At 29.7% G+C, this 22,439-nt stretch overlaps 2 protein-coding genes across 7 annotated transcripts; both read left to right on the top strand.

Annotated features, from left to right (window-relative positions):
- The first annotated feature begins 1,698 nt into the window (after positions 1–1,698).
- LOC138942721 (retinol dehydrogenase 11-like) lies at positions 1,699–7,101 on the top strand. The gene is made up of 6 exons (XM_070313175.1): positions 1,699–2,011; positions 4,170–4,251; positions 4,987–5,291; positions 5,490–5,606; positions 6,061–6,277; positions 6,635–7,101. The coding sequence occupies exons 1-6, from the start codon at positions 1,894–1,896 to the stop codon at positions 6,783–6,785; spliced, it is 990 nt and encodes a 329-aa protein (XP_070169276.1). The 5' UTR covers positions 1,699–1,893; the 3' UTR covers positions 6,786–7,101.
- A 3,327-nt stretch (positions 7,102–10,428) lies between these two features.
- On the top strand, positions 10,429–21,878 carry LOC138942718 (retinol dehydrogenase 11-like). 6 transcript variants are annotated; one of them, XM_070313171.1, is made up of 8 exons: positions 10,429–10,626; positions 10,692–10,818; positions 10,990–11,107; positions 12,294–12,375; positions 20,082–20,386; positions 20,592–20,711; positions 21,008–21,224; positions 21,386–21,878. In XM_070313171.1, exons 3-8 carry the CDS (start codon positions 10,990–10,992, stop codon positions 21,534–21,536), a joined length of 993 nt encoding a protein of 330 aa, XP_070169272.1. In that variant the 5' UTR covers positions 10,429–10,626; positions 10,692–10,818; the 3' UTR covers positions 21,537–21,878. The 6 variants fall into 6 exon arrangements, with proteins under 6 accessions (XP_070169272.1, XP_070169270.1, XP_070169269.1 ...); XM_070313169.1 differs by having other exon boundaries at positions 10,692–10,765; XM_070313168.1 differs by having other exon boundaries at positions 10,429–10,818.
- The last annotated feature ends 561 nt before the right edge of the window (positions 21,879–22,439 follow it).

Below are 22,439 nucleotides of genomic sequence, written 5' to 3' on the forward strand. Positions count from 1 at the left end.
ATATATCAGATTAAAATATAAAATAACTCGAAAAATACTTAATAAAAAAATACTTTGTTATAGTGTTTTGGAAAGCTCTCGATGTCAGCTACAAGAATACTAAATAAAAAATGGGGGTTTCCATTTAATATTTTAAAGTTGACCTTCACATGACCTTCAAATGATTTTCCAAGGTCAAATCATTGTCACCATCTTATGGCCCCCTTGAAGCCACATAATTTTTGTTTGAAACATTTTTCGATTTAACGCAGTGTTTCTGAGATATTTAAGTGGGTCCTTTAAAATGGGACACCCTGTATACATAAGTAACAGATATGAAATAAGTATGCACAAATATTTTCAATGTTCTAATAATAAGTATTAAACTCCACGCATATAACATTTAATACGCTACCTTTTTAAAATATTATTTTATTGTTACTGATAAAAAAGCAATAATTTTTAAAAACAAAAATAATAAAAAGTGCGTTTTAAACGATTTTATCACAACATGATATAATCACAACATGAACATCTAATATAATTAGTCTTGCTAGAAAAAGATTGGATTTAACGTGTATTCTTTACTATCGATGGAATTTGAAACAATTCTAGCTAATCGCAGAGCTTTCCTATATATTACAATGCAATACGAAATTTTGTAGAACTCATTAAAAAATTCTTGCAGCTATAAACAGCTTATTGTTGTAGATCATTCCTGTACGACATTTTAAAAAATCTGGTCAGATTCAAGCTGTTTCAAAATTACAAATTTATATTTTTTGTTCGGAATATCGATATCATCGCGACTTACCTAGCAATTTTTGCATTAAAAATTCCTTCTCCCTACCATCTTCCCCGTAACGCTTTAGTTTCAATAAACCGTTTATATATGCAGTAAAACTATATTTATCTATGCTATACGTTTCTTTATTTAGTTAATAGAATTAATTTATTAATATTATAAGGTAATATATATATATATATATATATATATACAGGATGGAGCATTTATATTGAGACACCTAATATCTAAAAAATAAAGCAAGATAGAAAGAAATATTTCAGACCAAAATTGTTCTATTCTAAGAGGGTCATAAGATGGTGTCATTAGTTTGACCTTGGGTGGAGGTGCTTCGAAGATTTCAATGTCAATCTTGTTTTTTTAAATGGAAATATCCCAATTTTTTTACATAAATCGATTTCTTGCAATATTCTGCATAAAAAGTTATTGGGGTATGATGGTTAAAAATTTAACAGTTTATATATATATACGAGATATTTTATACTTTATTTTATTACTTTACTCCGACATAATTTTACATAAACTATGAAATATCTCATAAAATTATTTAACAATATATTTAGATATACTTGGATACATGTAAAATAATAATGTCGGTAATAGTGCAATTAAAAATGTTGGTATTATCGACAATTTTAGTTACATTTAGATGAGGACGCGTCGGAGTTCGCCCGTCGCTTTAGGATCCCTTTAAATAGCTTTAAATTTATGAGTAAATAAAGAATTACGAATATTTTGTCAAATTTACATTCTCTTCTTCCACTTTTCATCTTTAGCAGATCTTCAACAGTTTTGTTGCCCGACAATTTACCGTGTAAATACAAGGTACACTATAGTAATACCAACTGTATTATATGAGACCTAAATTCCATTAACACTACGTCACACATCTTTCTCTTTTATCATTCAGTCTTCGTTCAGACGCCATACTATTCTTATCTCATTCGTGGAACGTTTCCACTGACAAATAACAAAGTTTACGACTTTAAACCTTTAAAGCAATAGTTACTTTAAAGAGGATTATTAAGAGATGATCAAGCGTAGTTAATATTTGTGTTTTCGAGAAGCCATAAAGAACACTGAAGCCGTATAAGAAAAATATCGTAAAAATGTGGTACTTTCAAAGTCAATGCACCAGTAAAGCTCGTCTCGTAGGCAAAACAGCGGTTATAACAGGAGCGAATACTGGAATCGGCAAGGAAACAGCTAGAGATCTTTACAGAAGAGGTATTTTTATAGATTCACCTTATAACTTTTCAAATTAGCATAGTTCCTTAGAATTTATAATTAATATATATAGATATATAAATTTTGATACGCAGATATACATATACATGTACGTACATCGTCCATATAGTTATATATATTCGGAGACAAAAGTCTACTATACGTTTTATTTTAGATTTTTTTGCAATATGTTTGGCTACAAAAAAATAGCTGAAAATATTTATTAAATTATATATTTACATAACTATTCTGTAAAACTGATTCAAAATTATTGACGATAGACTATTATAATTTCAAATCAAAAATATAAGTATTTATAAACATAAGAAATTAACTATTACTAGTACTCCAAAATGTAATTATTTTATAAGAGCATGTTTTTTTGCTAATAAAATTTGTTAATAAAAAATTTAAGATTACTTTAATAAATATCTTTCAGAAAATATAAGATATAAAAAAATTAATTGTTTGATGAGCTTAATCAAGTATATATATCATATATATAATGCAGTTTTTTTCCAAAATCAATAAAAAATAATTATTTTACATGACAATTATTATAGACACTTTCTATGTATATATATATATATATATATATATATATATATATATATACAACTTGGGCCACCTAGTATATATATATATATATATATATATATATATATATATATATATATATATATATATATATATATATACTGGGTGGCCCATTTTAATCCATCCAGTCGAATATCTCAAAAACCAACTCCGGAAGAGAAAAATGTTTCAGACAAAAGTTGTTTGGTTTCAAGGGGGCCATAAGATGATGACAATTATTTGACCTTGAAAAATCATTTGAAGGTCATGTGAAGGTCAACTTTAAAATCTTAAATGGAAACCCCCATTTTTTATTTAGTATTCTTGTAGCTGACATCGAGAGCTTTCCAAAACACTATAATAAAGTATTTTTTCATTAAGTACTTTTTCCAATCTTTTTCTAGCAAGACTAATTATATTAGATGTTCATGTTGTGATTATATCATGTTGTGATAAAATCGTTTAAAACGCACTTTTTATTATTTTTGTTTTTAAAAATTATTGCTTTTTTTATCAGTAACAATAAAATAATATTTTAAAAAGGTAGCGTATTAAATGTTATATGCGTGGAGTTTAATACTTATTATTAGAACATTGAAAATATTTGTGCATACTTATTTCATATCTGTTACTTATGTATACAGGGTGTCCCATTTTAAAGGACCCACTTAAATATCTCAGAAACACTGCGTTAAATCGAAAAATGTTTCAAACAAAAGTTATGTGGCTTCAAGGGGGCCATAAGATAGTGACAATGATTTGACCTTGGAAAATCATTTGAAGGTCATGTGAAGGTCAACTTTAAAATCTTAAATGGAAACCCCCATTTTTTATTTAGCATTCTTGTAGCTGACATCGAGAGCTTTCCAAAACACTATAACAAAGTATTTTTTTATTAAGTACTTTTCGAGTTATTTTATATTTTAATCTGACATATTTTGATATAAAAAATAAAATATTTCGTAAAATATTCAGTTTTCGATAATTTTACCGTAATACTTCTATGTACAGAATAATAAGACAAATTAATTAGTGCCAAAAAAAACATATAATTGTTTAAAAAAATACATTGCAAATAATTTTCTTAAAAACAATTTTTTTTATACTAATTGATTTGTCTCATTATTCTGTACATAGAAGTATTACGGTAAGATTATCAAAAACTAAATATTTTACGAGATATTTAATTTTTTATATCAAAATATGTCAGATTAAAATATAAAATAACTCAAAAAGTATTTAATAAAAAAATACTTTATTATAGTGTTTTGGAAAGCTCTCGATGTCAGCTACAAGAATACTAAATAAAACATGGGGGTTTCTATTTAAGATTTTAAAGTTGTCCTTCACATGACCTTCAAATGATTTTCCAAGGTCAAATCATTGTCACCATCTTATGGCCCCCTTGAAGCCACATAACTTTTGTTTGAAACATTTTTCGATTTAACTCAGTGTTTCTGAGATATTTAAGTGGGTCCTTTAAAATGGGACACCCTGTATACATAAGTAACAGATATCGACTGGATGTATTAAAATGGGCCACCCAGTATATATATATAAACTATAATATATTTTTCTACAGGTGCAAGGGTAATTTTGGCCTGTCGAAATATACAAAAAGCCAACGATGCACTTGAAGATATTAAAAAAAATCTACCCTCGAAGTAAGAATAAATAAAGATACAATATATGCATTGTTATTAAAACATGGATAGATTCTATCTAACACGTTTATAATTAATTATAACTTTCTGTTTAATAAGATAATGATATGTGTATATATATACATTAATATATATACATTAATATATATACATAATTAGCAATTGATAATTAAAAAATAACAGTTATTAAGTAACTAAAAAAAAGAGAGAGAAAGAATTAAAAATATATATTATTGATATTTATTTTTAATTAAGATAATTGTTTAACATGTTTCAGATAATTCTTATATTTTGTAAATATGTAATTTATATCAATAATATTATATTATTATATATTAATTACATATTATTAAAAATAACATATTTGTATACATTATATTATTTAATTATTATGTTGAAACATTTGCTTTTAACAATAGAATATTTAGCATTAATTAATTTATAAAGCGTTGCATTGCTGCCTAATTAAATAAATAAAATTAATTAAATGAAACAAATACATATTAATTTATATAATCAATGTTTGTCAATAATTGTAAATAGATTAAAGTTGTTAGAAAAACCTATCGGATATCAAATAACTAATAGATTTATGCAAAGTGAATTATGTTCTTTCGGCTTTATCATGTAACAAAAATAATTGACAATTCTCTGTTGATAATTGAAGCAGAAATCGCGTTTGAAGAGACAATTATGAGATAATCACTGTTTACGAAGTGATATGATAATTTTCAGAGGAGGCAGGGAGCAATTTCAAGGTAATCCAGGTGAGCTCGTTATTTATCGATTGGATCTCTCTAGTCTAAAGAGCGTGAAAGAATGCGCAACAAACTTGTTAATGAATGAATCGGCTATTCATATGCTAATAAATAACGCCGGCGTGATGATGTGCCCGCAAGAAACAACCGAAGATGGATTCGAGTTACAGCTACAAACAAACTATATCGGCCACTTTCTTTTGACGCTTCTACTGCTGCCAAAAATGCAGTCTTCTGCTCCTGGTTGTAGGATACTAAATGTATCGTCGATTCTTCATTTGTGTACGTTTTAATATAACTGATATAAATATAAACTTGACACATATACAGATACGGACTGCTGATGAACATGTTTTAATAACGTAAAATATCGTAATGTTATTATATTTCAGTTTTTTCATATTTTATTATAAGTCAGTATCCAATAATAGAAAGAAATGAATGACATTGATGGTTATGAATTATTGTTATGTTTTATAGTTGGTGCTATACATGATGATTTAAATTTGAAGGAGTCATACACTCCTATAAAGGCCTATATGCAAAGTAAACTGGCGAATGTATTGTTCACCAAGGAACTCGCTCGTCGGCTAAAAGGTAAATAATAGCGATTATTAGACGAAAAATTTAATATTATTTATCTAATCGTTAAATAGACTTGTTAAAAATTACATTAACGCGTCATATAAATATCTGTTAGTTTAAAAATATCTCTTATGGAAATTTAATACTGCAAATTATTGGGAAAAATACAGTAACTAAATATTGACAGTATTTCAGTAATTTTTTGGCTAGTACTTCGTCTAATCACTGGTTGAATTATTTGATAAAATCAGTGATATTGATGAAATACTGCCCAGTTATATATACAATATATATAGCGCATGTCACTTTGACGTTAAATTTTATAATAATGCTCAATGTGGTTAAGCAATCTCTTTTTTTCCACAAAAATGTTAATTTATAAACACAAGATAAAGTTTAAAAAATCTTTTAAAAAGATATTATTGTGTACAGAAATAATTAATAAATAGGATTTTTTCTTTTTCAGAAGCAAACATTTATGGAATAAATGTATATTCTTTGCACCCTGGCATTATAACGACAGAAATAAGTCGACATTTTAGTACGACAATATTTCCAGGTGCGAGCACTGCTTTTCAATTAATTTTGCGACCATTTTTAAAGAATCCTGAAGAGGGTGCACAAACGACGATATATTGTTCGGTGGATGAAAAAGCAGCTGACGAGACTGGTCTCTATTACAAGTAAAGAAAAAATTATATAGAATTATTTCTACAAAGCATAATCAATAAGCATAATAAAAAAAGAATCGAATAATTTCTAGAATATTATCTCATATAATGTAATTTTATCAAAAGATGAATCACGTTCCATGTACATGCGTGTTTATGTATATTCTTTGTATTCTCATTATAAAAAATTTAGTTCTGTGATATTTTTTACATTTATATAAACGATATCTCTTTAAAAATCTTCGTTTTTACATATATATTTCTTTGTATTTATATTGTACATAATAATTTTTTCAGAAATATACATTATATGTTATATATGTTTTTCTGTTCAATTTTTAATATTATTTTGAATAATATCTTTCGCAGAGAATGCGGAGTTGCGACTCCACAATGGCGAGCGCAGGATGATCAAATTGCCAAAGACTTATGGGACCAAACCTGTCGGCTTCTGCATTTGGAATGTGACAAAGATTTTGCCAAGTTTTTGAGAACCGTTTCTCGTCAAATTGCTGAGTGATATATGAATACTGAATTAATGATATAAATTTATAGCTTAAAAATTATTGTTGGAGTAATGTACAAGTATGTTAAAAATTAAATATAAATGTTTGATATTATTTTTAATATTTCAATAATATTATATAAAATTTTTAAAAAATAAATATAGAATATATTTTACCAAGTGTGTAAAATACTCTTTCAAAATATTCTATTATCTACAAGACATGATTTATGAACTTAAATAAAAACAGCATGACATGATATTTTATAACGCGAATAGGTTTAAAGCAAACAATTATGTGGCAAATAAAAGCCAAAGTACGAGTATTGTCGCATGAATTTATTATTGTTAAATTTTATTAACAAAGATGGATTAAAAATGTACGTTTTGGACCGTTTTTTGATCCATTTCCAACATGAATATAAATATATAAAAATTAAAATGCAGAATTTTAAAATTTAACATGCACAATATTTGTTGTCGCAGTTAAAATTAAAATTAAAATAATCAGAAAGGAAGATTCACTAAAACCTGCGTAGAATCTGTACGAATTAATGGAGAAGATATACTAATCCAAACGCCATCGCCACACACGTATATTGTCGATGGTTTACAATAAAATCAAATCAAATCATTATATTCAAAAAATCATTATACACATATATCTATATTCTTAAGTCCAAATTTTGGAAGCGCACATTCGTTTGACACGCGACATTTCCACGTCACATTTAAAAAAACTAATTTTTATTTATGCATTACGACAGATTATAAATAAAAAAAAAAAAATAATTTTTTACTTCTAATTTTATTAAATCTTAATTCTATTTTTTATATTTCTAATATATTTGCAGTAGAGAACTATACTGCATTTATGGAGAGAACGACGTAGTTGCTCCGCACAGTTTTGGGTGGAGTGGGGATTAAATGAGAGACTTCAGCGTGCTATTTTAATGCCATATGCAGGGAGGGGGGAGGGGGAGAGGGGTTGAGCATTCATCCATATTCATCCATATCAAGAGACACGGTAATATCTCGCGCCAAGTCATGCGAAGCAAAGACCGCGCGTAACAATAAGAGCGAGGCACCCCGGGTATTTATACGCGAGTCGGATAGTTGAGAGTACCTTAGATTACCAAATCCGAATAACGGCTGAACCGATCGAATTCTTGATAGGCTTAATTAATAGCTTGGATTCGATTTATATAAGAAAAGTATCTTCATTTTCGCTCTGCATGTTCTATAAAGCAGAGATATGTTACAAAGCAAAGTCGAAATGTGGAAATTTTCATGTAAGAAATGTCACCATCATCCTCATCGTCGTCGTCGTCCCTTTTACCGTTATATATATATACAACACATGCATAGAATATAGTGGTATTATGCTACATGTATATATACGCGTACACAACACACATGTAATAATAGCAATGTATTCTTGTACAGTTGGCGTCTTTGACGAAAGATTACGCATTATTACGCTAACGGCGCTTCGTGATATTACTGCGCAGTGTTCGTATGCTTTTATTTATAAAAAAGTAAAGATGCAAAATTATTTGTAATATTTGTGGGTAGTTGGATCAGGTATATCTCATTTATACTAGAGAAAACTAAAACATTACAAAAGTAATTTATGCTACGTGTAAAAACAGAACAAAACATCGCAATACATATATGAAAGAGATGTGTGTATTGTATAATATGTTCATTATAAGATATGTGTGCGTGTGTGTATTTTATAGATTCAACTATCCAGAAGTATCAGGAAGAATTCTGCAGCTTTACTTTTTTATAAATGAAAGAGTACTACGCTATATAATGTTGCACTTTGGAGAATTTAACGTCAAATATACCTGTCAAAAACCAGTATGGATAACTGCGAACAGTAATATAGGCATACGCAAACAAGAATCTAGTATATTTGAATGCATTTGTTAAAGGAGTGTCGTCATATAGTTATGCGTCATGCATCATATAACTACAGAACAAAGTCCGTAGCATCATGTTTATTGCAAATCAACATATTATAATTAATTCTTATTTCGATGCGAATACATTGCTTGAAATAGATAGAAGCATTCTAATATTGTTAATGACTATAATAGATTTGTTACGTTTATTTTTCTATCTGTCGGAATGCTATATGGTATATATATTTGACAGAAGAAATTTATTATTAGAACTGATATTATTCATTATTTTGTTCTTTTTTGTATCGATACAAGGATTGATTTACAATAGATATATTGTCGCAGACTTTGTCAAAATCTAAACAGTTTGAAACATTTTTCTAGTTCCATTGAAAAATAAATGTATTTATAAATTTATTATAGAAATTTTTAAATTATTAAAAAAAAAAAATAGATAGAAATAGAAATAAAATAGAAATAGAAATTTATAAGACTTAATCGCAGACTGTGTTTCACCAATGTTACTTTTACCTATAATTGCATATGATGCATGACAAATAACTATATGATGACAATTCTTTGACAAATGCATTTGAATACACTGGATTTCTTTTTACATCTTTCGTTTTTGATATATAATCAAAATACAAGACGGATTAATCAAACAATTTACAGCATAGCACAAGCATATAATAATATATTTTAATTTTAATGATAATAATTTTATTTAAAAAAAGAATGTACAAATAAATATTGTTCAATAGAAATCAAAGAAATAAAAGGGTTGCTTTTTATAATTTAGAAATATAATAGATATATTAATTTTATTTGATTGCTTGTAAATATATGTATAGTAGCAAAACATGTATATGACACATTAAAAAAAAAAGAAATGATATAACTGCTAAAAAAAATTATCTTTTTTAAAAAAAGTTAAAGAAACGTCTTTTGCTATAAAAAAACTCTTATACAAAATAGGGTTATTTTAATTATTTTATACATTTCTTATGCATTTTTGTTGTACTTATAATGGTAAAGAATTAAATATTGAAGGAGTATTAACTATACGTAAAACCGCTTATGGGTATAAATAAAAAAATACGGGTCAAATATTTTTGGTAGTTCTACATTTGTGCCAAATTTGAAAAAAATTGGAGAGTAACACTTGGATAGGTTTCCTTGTTAGTTTCAGGAACGTGCGTATCACAAATGTAATAGCGCAATACTCGAGTAGCAAAAGTTCTCATTAAAATTTGATGTTTAACTTTGTGTTAATAATAAAAATAATTATTATTCTATTATTAATACAAAATAAAACATTAAATAGAAAATTTTAATGAGAATTTTTGCTACTAGAGCAGTGCGCGGATTTAGTTGCACATTTCGGCTCGATTCCGTGGCTCACACCTATTGCCCCCCTAATCACCGCTCGTGCGTTAGCGACGAGTCGCCAGATACGCGTAATTAAGGAGCGCGACGCTTTGTCTCAGGAGCGTCCGTATATAAGAATGCCCAAATATAATAATAAGACAATACTTCTCTATAATTAAAAGTTTTTCTTTAATATTTTATATCAATGAAATATAAAATATTGAAGAAAAACTTTTAAAATTTTGATAATTTTCGCGGTGCATTTAAAAAAATATTGTCTTATTTATTATATTTGGGCATTCTTACATACGAACGCTCCTGAGACGAAGCGTCGCGCTCCTTAGTTACGCGTATCTAGCGACTCGTCGCTAATGTACGAGCGGTGAGTGGAGGGCAATAGGCGTGAGCCACGGAATCGGGTCGAAATGTGCAACTAAATCCGAGCACTGCGTTTAGTTACTAGAGTATTGCACTATTACATTGATACGCATGTTCCTGAGACTAAGTGACGCGCTCCTTAGTTAGGAGCGTCCGGCGCTTCGTTGCTAACTAAGACCCGAGCAGTAAAGATCGTGGCACGTAGAAAAACTTAAGCATTAAGACTTAAAACTTTATAATTTCAATCGTATGGAATTTTCAGCGTAGCTTACGTTTCAATATGGCCGTCCTAAGAGGGGAGCAGTAGGCGTGAATCAAGAAATCCGGTCGACAGTTGTAAATAAATTCCAGCACTGCTATAGTGTAATGCCAGATTCAAGATATAACACGTAATAAGCCACACACAAATCGTGATAAAGGGGATACATATACAATCTCTTTCACAATTTAGCATGTTGAATTCACATCTTGAATCTAGTATTAGTGAAAGTGATATTTAATCGGCTTCTAAGGTAAGATAGATAGAACGCATAGTGAAATCATAGAATAAACAATTACAGATGTGGACTTACCATAAATCTTGCACTAGTAAAGTGCATCTTGATAATAAAGTTGCAGTAATAACAGGTGCAAATACCGGAATTGGCAAAGAAACCGCCAGAGATTTTTACAGAAGAGGTAAATATCGATTTCTATTTTTCATTACAAATGTAGAATATATGTAGTCATTATATAACTATGATTTCTCGCATAAAAATGAGTTGTAAATATAGAATAAAGTTATTTGGACAACACTTAAAAGTCTCGAGAAAAGTAATTCATGTTTTATTGCTAATAAATATGTTACTTTAACTTCAGCACTACATTTTTTGGTTAAATTGTCTATTCATATACACAATACATTAAAATAAAATATAATAACTAACGCTTCTAACGAACATTAATGCATTTTGAGTATTGATTTATAATTAATATTCCGGATTTAATAAGGTATTATTCACATTATTTTATTTAAGTAAAAGTAATAAATATATAAAACAGTATTTATATATGCGAATAAAATCATATATATGAAGTCTACAATTCTTCACGATTAATTATATTTTTTAAATATATTGTTATGTTCAACATCCTACTGCAAAAAAATACTATTTTTTCTTCTACTAGCGATTCAAGGAACAACTGCACGGATCAAATATGTCAAGAGTTAATAAATTTAATATATTTCGAGATTTATGAATTTGATGTTGCGTACACATTCAAAGCATTTTTAGCCTTTTAAAATATTAAATTAATAAATAATTTGTGAGTTAAAGTAAAGTAAATTTATTCTGTAGAATATAATTTAATTTTAAAATCGTAATATTATCTTATATCGAATTAATTTCTTTAGTGACTATATCACAAAAATTTTATAGGGATTGTGATTGTACACAAAAATTTATAAAAATAAAAATTTTAATTCTACATGGCAAATCTCTTTACTTTAACTTACAAATCAATTATTAATTTTTATTTTAAAAGACTAAAAGTGCTTTGTGTACAATATCAAATTCATGAACCTCAAAATTAATTAGATTTATTAATTTTTGAGATACTCATCCGTGCAATTTCTCTTTAAACTTGTGTTCTTTTTTATTTATATTTTTCTAGCAGAAAATTAATAATTTTGTATGTAAAAATGTTTAAAATCCAGAAAAAATTTTAACATTTAAAGATAAAATGAAATAATTTAATGAATTTTGTCTGTATGATACATGAATTATTATTGCAGACTTAATTATTTATTGTCATTTTAATAAGACACAAATAATGCAGAATATAAATAAATATAATCATATATAAATACAATGTTTGCATTTAGGCGCAAGAGTGATTTTGGCCTGCCGGAATGTGGAAAAAGCAAATAATGCAGTTGAAGATATAAAGAACAATCCATTGCCGAGGTACGCATATAAATAGGGCTATATCTAATTATAAGCTTGACATTGCGTACACATACAAAGCACTTTTAGCCTTTTAAAATATAAAATTAATAAATAATTTGTGAGTTAAAATAAATATTTACTGTGTAGAATATAATTTAATTTTAAAATAAATTATAATATATAATCGCTTATAATATTGTTTGACTCAAATTTACTTTAAAAAAAAGAGTGAAAAACTTGTTACCATTTGTGAAATTGTATATTTGAAAATATACTTTGATCGTTGTTTTCTGATCAATTTTACGGATTAGTATTTATATTTATATTTTTATAAAACACTGGCATTTTTCAAATTTCCATCTTTTAAGCGCTTATAAAGCATCTTATTTTAGGTGTTTACGTATGTTATTGCTTGTTTTCTGATTTGTTACGTATGAATACTGCGTAGAATCGAAATCATTGCATATTGAAATAAAGTTAATACTTGCAGATATCATTTTAGATATCACTTTAAATAGAAAATGTAAAATGCAATTCATCTAACGAGATAACAATATATACCGAATGGGGCATTTATATTGAGGCACCTAATTATCTAAAAAATAAAGCAAGATAGAAAGAAATGTTTCAGTCAAAAGTTGTTCGGTTCTAAGGGGTCATAAGATGGTGCCATTAGTTTGACCTTGGGTGGAGGCGCTTCGGATATTTCAATGGCAATCTTGTTTTATTTTCCTTACACCGATTGATGTCTCTCATTTTTTGAGCTTAAAATATTAAGGTAACATTATTGCAAAATAAATAATTTTATGAGATATTTCATAGTTTATGTAAAATTATGTCAAAGTAAAGTAATAAAATAAAGTATAAAATATCTCGTACACTATTAAACTTTTGACCATCATACTTCTATAACTTTTTATGCAGATTATTGCAAGGAATCGATTTATGTAAAAAAATTTGGGGTATTTCCATTTAAAAAAACAAGATTGACATTGAAATCTCCGCAACGCCTCCACTCAAACTAATGGCACTATCTTATGACCTTCTTAGACCCGAACAACTTTTGTTCGAAACATTTCTTTCTATTTTACTTTATTTTTTAGATATTTAGATGTCTCAATATAAATGTCTCACTCTGTATAAGTCAGACTTATTTATTTTTTTCACACGTTATTTTATTAAAGTTTTTTAAATATTTTTCTCTATTGTAGATTCCACATTTCCTAAAATACTATCTGCAAATACCAACTTTATTTATATGCATGATGATTGACAATGCGCAATTATTCTCGCTTTAGCAATATTTATATATAATGCTTTGAAAGGCAAAATGAATCGAGCAGCAAACATCAGCTAATGACGTTTTTATATAATCTGTTTTGTAAATTTTTTGCGCGTACGCTGATCTGATCAGATATTCTGATTGTTTATGTTACAATATGAGATATATGTATATGTAAATATATCAGATCAACGCAGTGTGTTTATGTAATTACATATTAAATCGCATAAACTGTCCGTTGATTTAGCATATTTAAATTGTTATTATTGCAATGTAATGCTTATGTTGTTGTACATTTTATTTTCATGATCTATTTTGTATATCAATGCATTTTAATGCCTTTTTTGTCGCTCGTTTAATTTGTAATTATGTAGAGTTTGCAATACGTTATATAACTCTGATTTCTATTCAACTTCTGTCGTAATCTTGATCTCCTTGATTGAATCGTTAAATGTCTAATTAATCCTTTTATAATTATATAATTATTTATTTAACTTCAGCCATATAGCCAAGAAGTGGACTTGGTTTACAAATTCTCCTTCTCCACACATACCTCACGCATACACATTCATACCTTTTACAATTCTAAGACTAGCTAGGACTTATTTATTCCATTTCATATTATTTTATCTTATCTCCTTTTCTTTTCACATCTCTACTTTCTTTTCCTATTTTTTATTATTAATTCCTTTTCCAACCACAATTTCTGCAGTATCCTACCTTTCTTATTATTTAACTCATCACTCCAAATACTATCTTCTATTTCCTTACAATTTTTCCCTAAGTCTTTAAACCAATCTTTTATCCGTTCGCATTCTTTTACATAGTGACTCATACAATCTTTCCCATTGCCGCAAAATACACACAATGTCTCCTCTTCCTCCAACCAATATTTATTCCCCTCTTCCATATTTCCGCACCTTACCTTTAACAATGCCCTTATCTCCTATGTTGCCTTCGTCTACACTATTTTTCCTCAGATAACTTGGTCCTTCATCTCCTGTTTCCAATTCCTTATATTTCTTGTTGTATCTGGCCTCTCTAATTTTACCTTCCTCTGCTTGCCTTTGCACCACCCAATCTCTCTCTCCTAGTTCCTTTCTTAAATCGATCCCCCTCTGTCTTAGGTCTTCTAGTGCTTCTATACCCCATCCATTCCTATTATAATATTTCTCCCTCTCCCTACTATACATATCTTTCCATCCATTCTTTTCTTTTTCAATCCAGCACCTTTTTATCCATCTATTTTCATCCATCTCTCCTATCTTTTCCTCATATTTAACTGCCCTCAATCCCCATTCAATTCTTAGTTTATTCAGTCTTAATTCTCTTGTCATTAGGTACCTTGGTGTACAAAAATCTAACCTGAAAATCCATCTTACATAGTCCAGCATTATTTTCTCTAATTCTTTCTTCTCTTCCCATCCCCATATTTCCACCCCGTAGGACATTACGCTATGTACCAAATACCTAAACAACCCCCACCTTCTGGTAAAATCGTCCCTACATATCCGCTCTCCCAACCCCCATGTTTTATTAGCTGCTAACCTTCCCTTATTACTTATATCCCTTATATGATCCTTATAATTACCTTTATTGTTAAACACGAAGCCTAAATATTTGAAAACATTTATCTCTTCTATTTCTTTTCCTCTCCATTTCCAACTTTCCTTCCTTTCTCTGTTTCCTCTATTGAAAATTAACACTTTCGTCTTCTCTGTACATAAAATCAAATTCCTTTTATTTAAAAACCTCTTCACTGTCTGCATCATATCTAATAATGCCTCCCTATTCTTTGTCAAAAACACCATATCATCCGCATACTCTAACGACCATAATCTCTTATTACCTATACGTACACCCCCTACGTTCCGCATTTCCAGCTCCTTACCTATATCCGCTATATACAGATTAAACAGAAGTGGACTCATCACACATCCCTGACGTACTCCCTTCGTTGTTCTAAACTTCGCTGTGATCTCTTCCTTTACTCTTACTGCCACCTTTGTTTCCTCATATATCCTTTCCATCCTCCAGACAAGGTCCGCCGCTACCCCTTTTCCTTTTAGTACATTCCATAACTGTTCTCTCTCCACATTATCGAAGGCTGCTTTTAAGTCCACGAACAAGGCATAGATTCTTCTTTCCTTACTTTCTTTCATCTTTTCCCTCTGAACTATGTGGTTCAACACAAACACATTATCTATCGTTGCTCTTCCTTTTCTGAAACCTGCTTGACTCTCCGGTAACAAACCCAACCTTTCTGTTTCCTCCTCCAGTCTGTTTCTCAAACTCTCAGCGTAGATCTTATATGCCGCGCGCAGCAAGGATATACCTCTATAATTGCCTACTATGTTTGCATCTCCCCTTTTGTATAATGGAACTATTATCGACATTCTCCAGTCCTTAGGTATGTACCCCTCCTCCCAAATCTGCCTCATAAGTTCCACCAAGCCTTTCCTCACTACGTCACCACCAAATTTCCAAGCCTCCATAGGTATCCCGTCTACGCCTACTGCCTTCCTCTTTTTTAATTTCCTTATTGCATCCCTTATTTCCTCTTCCTCCACCTGTCCTTCTGTCTGCTCTCCTCTTCTCCTTATTGTCTCCTCTTCAGTTTCCCTAGACATTCTGGGCTCATCCTCTTGTCCTATTGTCTCTCCCTCTAACAAGTTTATGAAATGCTTTCTCCACGCTTCTTTACTTATGTCTGCTACTTTCCATTCCTTCTTCTTCCTCCTTCTATTTATAAAACTCCAAACTTACGTTGTATTCTTTAAATTCCTCAACTCCTTCTCTTCCCTTTCTCTGTTCTCCCTTTGCTTCTTTTCTGCCAGCTCTCTCTCAGCTTCTTCTTTTCTTCCAGATATTTCTCTCGTGCTACTCTTCCTTTCCTCCATTTCTTGTAACATCTTTGCACCTCCCTCTTCTTCCTTGAGCATTGCTTATCCCACCAGTCTTTGTGGCCTAACTCTTTTCTTTTCGTTATTACCTTTTTCTTTATCATAGCCTCATGTATCATACATTTAAGTCTATCCCATTTTTCCTCAATTGTATCCTGCCTGTCTGCTTCCCATGGTGTCATCTCCAAGTTTTCTTTATACCATTGTATGGATTCTTCATCCCAACAAATCCTCCATTTCTCCTCTCCTTCCTTCTTGTCCTCCTCTTCTTCTTCCCTTCTTCTTCCTCTTCTGTCTTCATCTTCCAGCGTTACTATAACCGGCATGTGATCAGAGTCCACTTTGTCGCCTACCCTGAAATCTACTACTCTCTTGTACACTCTTTCGCTACTCAACACGTAATCAATCACTGTATTGCCCCTCGCACCTACATACGTATATTCCCCTTCCCAATCTCCTTTCGTTGACCCATTCAGCACATACCATCCCTTTTCTTTAATATATTCTATCAAATTCCTTCCTCCATTCCCTATCGTTCTATCCTGACTTTTCCTCTCTATTCCTCTTTCCTCTTCTTCTCCTCCTCCTAATTCTCCTATTCTAATATTAAAATCGCCTCCCACTATTATTTGCCCATTTTCCTTTCCCCCCATCCATTTCTCTATTTTCTCCTCTAAAATCTTCCAATTCTCCTTATTATACACAGAGATAATATATAGTGTATCCTTACCTTCTTCAATTTCTGAAACCACAAAATCCTCTTCATCTTTACCTATTATCCTATCGGTTCTATTTCCCCACTTCCTTCTTTTATTATAAAACCTCCTTTCGCTCTTCCCTTTCTTTTTTCTTTAACTGCGTATTTACAACTCCATTCATGTGTCTTGGGCAGCCTATCTTTCCACTTACTCCAACCCACCTCATCTATCCAAGTCTCACTTAAACTAATAAAATCATACTCCCCAATGTATCTCCAGAAATCTACCCCCTTATTTCCTATTCCTGCGACATTCCAAAATATGACCCTTTTGTCCCTATTACCTATCCTACTACTCTTTTTATTCCTTTCCACTCCTTGGCTTATGAGAAATCCTCGTTATCCTTTACATCTCCTTTCTCTCTCTCTCATCCACCCCACCTTCTCCTTCCCTCATATCCTCCTTATTCAAATCTCGTTCTATATTCTCCCACATTTTCCACACCCCCTTTATCCTAACTCTAGCATATCCCGCTTTCACGTCCTCCCCTTTGTTTCTCTGTTCTTTAACCCATCTACCTATTCTTTCTTGTCTTTTCCTTTCCTCCCACGTTAAATCATTTTCTATAAAAATCTTTCCCCCTTTTAACCTATTTTTATTTCTCATCACCCATTTCTTGTCCTCCTCTTTATCTATTTTGGCTATTATCACAGGCCCACTTATTCTCACGCTTATTATTCCACACGCTACTCCCAGTCTGCTCTTCAGGAAATCTTTCGCCAATTCCCTCCTATCTTTATCTAATTCCTTTACATCTATCCCTTTTATTACTATATTATTCCTCCTATCTTCCCTTTCTTTCTCTGTCACCATTCTTCTCAACCTTTCTATTTCCTTATTATTCAACCTATCTTCACTTATTGCTGAGCTCCCCGAACCTCTGAAACTGCTTCTCCTACTTCTACTTTCCCTACTTTCTCCTAATAACTATCTGATACCTCCCCCTCTTCACCTGCAATATTGTATTCCCGCTTTAGATCTTCCACATCTCTTTCCATTCTTCCTATTCCTTCTTCGATATTGCTCAATCTAACCTCCCAGACTTTCTCTTTCCTCTCCATATTTCTTATACCTTCCTTTAAACTCTCCTTTATACTCTCCTTTATTCCCTTAATTTCCTCTTTTACCCATTCTTTTAATTTTCTTAATTCTATCTCTATATTACCTTCCTCCTTTTCTTCCCTAAACGTAACTCTCCTTTTTGTTTTACCTACCTCTGGTAATAATTTCCCGTTCCTATTCATTCCTTCCTTACCGGCACTCTCCATGTTGCCCGTTCTCTTTGCCATCCTAACCCCAAAACTTCGTCGCTACTCTTTACCTCCAAAGATCTTCCTTTCTCTTGTACTGCTACACTTCCCTTCCTTCGCTACCCTTCTTTTCCTTCCGCTTTCCTATCCTACTTAACTTACACGCTCCTACTTACTCGCTTTACACTTAAATACAACTAAAACTATCTCACATACCCAATACGCATTCACTCGCTCACACGCCCTCTAACCAAGTCCCCAATTAATCCTTTTATATAATTTATATAATTTATTTTACGTACATTGTTTGAAGAAAACTCTCTAATCTTTAATATCTTTCTAATCTTTATATAGTATTTCTGTAATCTCTAATATTTTAATAATTCGCGTGTTCCCCTCGCGTTATATTTATTGTTCTCTCTTACTATCTATCTTTCTTTCTTCCTTCTCTCTCTTGAATAAATCAATAGCAAAAGTTTTGACTAATTTTATTAAAAATATGAATTATATATTTGTATGTGTGTACAATATACATACATATTATATAAATATATATATATATATATATATGTATGTATGTGTATATATGTATATATATATATATATATATATATATATATATATATATATATACATATATATATATATATATATGCATATGTATATGTACATAGTTATTGAGTCTGTTATATTTTTATATCTTTAATGATATCATAAAATAAAATAAAAGTATAAAAAGTATTGATGTATTTTTATGATTTAAACTAAAATAAAAATTATTAAAAATTAAACAAAAATCTTGTTGTTAACAGATCTAAATAAATATAAAACTTTTTTTATAATTATTTCTAAAAATGTGAAAAATGTTTCTTCTCTCAAGTTTATCTAAATATTTATTTGTCCAATATTAATTGTGTTAACATATTTTTAATGTTATCCATAAAAATTGTACGTTTTATCATTGATAAAAATTTCATTGAAAATTTTGATATGCTTGCTTCCACATTACTTGTCTTCAACATTATTTTTAATTTTAAGTTTAAAACATTTTTGATTACACATTCAATGATTTATATATTGTATTAATAATAATTATATTTACTGTTTGTCTTTGAATTTTTCACACAACATAGTAAGAAGCAATAAAGTATGCTACAAAGTTTAAACAAATTAATTTGGAATATTTGTTATTAGTTATATTTATTGTAGCATTATATTACAATCACAGATTAAATAAATGTACATTTTTTTTAAACTATCTTTCAGAAAATGATAACCGACTATATAAATATTTAAAGTTCTATTAGCCCTTATTTTGTGACATGGCGCAAATAGTTTATATTAATAAATAAAAAAGTTCTTTATATTAAATAATTTCTGATATTTTTAACTATAAATATATTTAAACAAAAATAACACATTTTTTCTTTACGAAAAAGCAGAAAAAGTGTTTGAGTCAATAAGTATGTACAATAATCTATAAACGTGTACAATCCATAATAATGTATTAATGTAATCCATTAATATTCAGTACAGATAACGAACAATACAAAAATAAATTAGGCGAGTTCGCAGTATATTCATTGGATCTGTCCAGCCTAAAGAGTATAAAAGATTGCGCTAAAAAGTTATTGACGAATGAACCAGCTATTCATCTACTAATAAATAATGCTGGTATAATGATGTCTCCGCATGAAAAAACCGAGGATGAATTCGAATTGCAGTTGCAATCGAATTATCTTGGACATTTTCTCCTGACACTGTTACTGTTGCCGAAAATACAATCATCTGCTCCTGATTGCAGAATAGTTAACGTATCATCGCTTGCTCATATTTGTACGTAAAAGCAAAACAGAGAGAAACAAGATGTAAAAAATAAAAGAAAAATTATTATATTACTAAAATTGGATATCTTTCATGGCTCTCATCTTTTTTTTTAAGATTTATTTTTTTATTTTGGTTAATATTATATATGTATATTAATAATATATATCAAAGATAATATAATATTTGAGTAATATTTGTTATATTATCATTACAGTTGGTGATATACATTTCAATGATATGAATCTGGACAAATCGTATAGTCCATTGAAGGCGTATACTCAAAGCAAATTGGCAAACATATTATTTACTAAGGAATTAGCACGTCGATTGAAAGGTAAAAAAATGAAATATATATATATATATATACGTATGTTGTAAAAGAATTGAGATAGCGATTAATTTTTTAATAGCGATGAATTTATAAATAATTAATAGCGATTAATTATTTATTTATTAAAAATAAATAGCCAAACAATAAATTATTTAAAAATTAATATCTCTTTTTGATATGATAAAGTTATTTTATCTGTAATATTATGAGATCTGTAATATTATAAGATGACATATTCTTCTTATAGAAAAATTGCATATATATATATTTCTCTTTAAAAATATAAATTTAATTTATAGAGGCGGGAATTAGCGGAATAAACGTGTACTCCTTGCATCCCGGTGTAATAAGAACCGAATTAGGCCGACACTATAGTAAAACCATAATTCCGGGCGCAAGGTTTTTCTACCGGAATATTATGCGGCCATTCATCAAAAATCCGGTACAAGGAGCGCAAACAACGATACATTGTGCGGTTGATGAAAAAGTAGCTAATGAAACCGGTCTTTATTATGCGTAAGAACAAGCTACGGCATGAAATCTTTTTTGTTAATTATAACAATACACAAACGTGATAAATTTCTTTTTTCTATGATTTATTTTCTTTCTTAAAATCTATTTTTAATAAATTTATTAAATTTATATATATTGTTGTTATCATATTTTATTTTTAATAGAGAATGTCGTGTGACCAGACCGCAATGGAGGGCGAGAGATGATCGAATAGCCAAGGATTTATGGGATCACACTTGCCGGCTTTTGCATTTGGAACCTGATGAAAATCTTACCACATTTTTGCAAACTGTTTCGCGCCAACTTGCCAAATAATGTGCCTTCGAAAGTGTGCCAGGTATAAGGGTAGCCGAGGGTGTTGAGCGGGTTATATAGGATCGCAGGATAAAATCAGGATATTGAAGGAATAAAGGATTTTGCAAGAACTGGTCGTAAACAATAAACGGTTGATTTGCTGAAGGGATGGAGCCCCTCCTGCACCCACGCATTCAATAAATAATATTTTTGAAGACATGACTCAGAAATTCATGTTAAAAGCTATTAACAAACTGCGAAAAATAGATAAAACATATTATTGACAAAATATCCATAACCGTAAACAAACACTTTTTCGTTTGCTCTACAATAAATACAGTGTACACAAACTTCACTTTTTCTAATTTCTTACTTTATAATACCTGAAAAAAAGATTGAAATTGTGAAATTTCAAAATCGCATCTTTGGAACCAGAAAAGAGCGCCACAAAATTCAAAGCGTATACTACTTAGGAATGTACCCTCTACAATATACATATAAATGAAAACAATCCATGAGGTGTAAGTTAATCCGAACACCGATGCGCAGCAACGGAGTTAATGACATTGAAACTACATTGCTCTGTAACATGCAAATATAATGTTTCAAAATATTAATATTTAAAAAAGTTATTATTATACGCGTTGAATTTTCTATTCAATGCATGCAATAATAAATAAATATATGACAAAATAATTTTATAAATTCAAAAAAGATTTTTTTTTTTTTCAAGTAGAAAGTTTTATAGAATTTACATAAAAGTATTTCTGTCTCTAATGCTCTCTTGCTTAAATCATTCAAATAAATAAACCGAATTAATATCTGCGTATCTGATTTGTAATGCGGTCATCTCGCTCGACGCTCGGATCGGTTCGTCGGTGTCCGGATTCGAGAGGAGGGGACACTCAAGCTTACGAGAACACA

Source organism: Polyergus mexicanus, unplaced genomic scaffold (genome assembly GCF_030449975.1).
Source record: "Polyergus mexicanus isolate NDT 795.1 unplaced genomic scaffold, iyPolMexi1.0 SCAF_23, whole genome shotgun sequence".
Taxonomy (NCBI): domain Eukaryota; kingdom Metazoa; phylum Arthropoda; class Insecta; order Hymenoptera; family Formicidae; genus Polyergus; species Polyergus mexicanus.

Coding starts and splice junctions, on each gene's coding strand:
- LOC138942721 (XM_070313175.1), top strand. CDS start 1,894: ATGTGGTACTTTCAAAGTCAATGCACCAGTAAAGCTCGTCTCGTAGGC. Junction 2,012..4,169: donor TAGAGATCTTTACAGAAGAG/GTATTTTTATAG, acceptor ATTTTTCTACAG/GTGCAAGGGTAATTTTGGCC. Junction 4,252..4,986: donor AAAAAAAATCTACCCTCGAA/GTAAGAATAAAT, acceptor GATAATTTTCAG/AGGAGGCAGGGAGCAATTTC.
- LOC138942718 (XM_070313168.1), top strand. CDS start 10,990: ATGTGGACTTACCATAAATCTTGCACTAGTAAAGTGCATCTTGATAAT. Junction 11,108..12,293: donor CAGAGATTTTTACAGAAGAG/GTAAATATCGAT, acceptor GTTTGCATTTAG/GCGCAAGAGTGATTTTGGCC. Junction 12,376..20,081: donor AAGAACAATCCATTGCCGAG/GTACGCATATAA, acceptor ATTAATATTCAG/TACAGATAACGAACAATACA.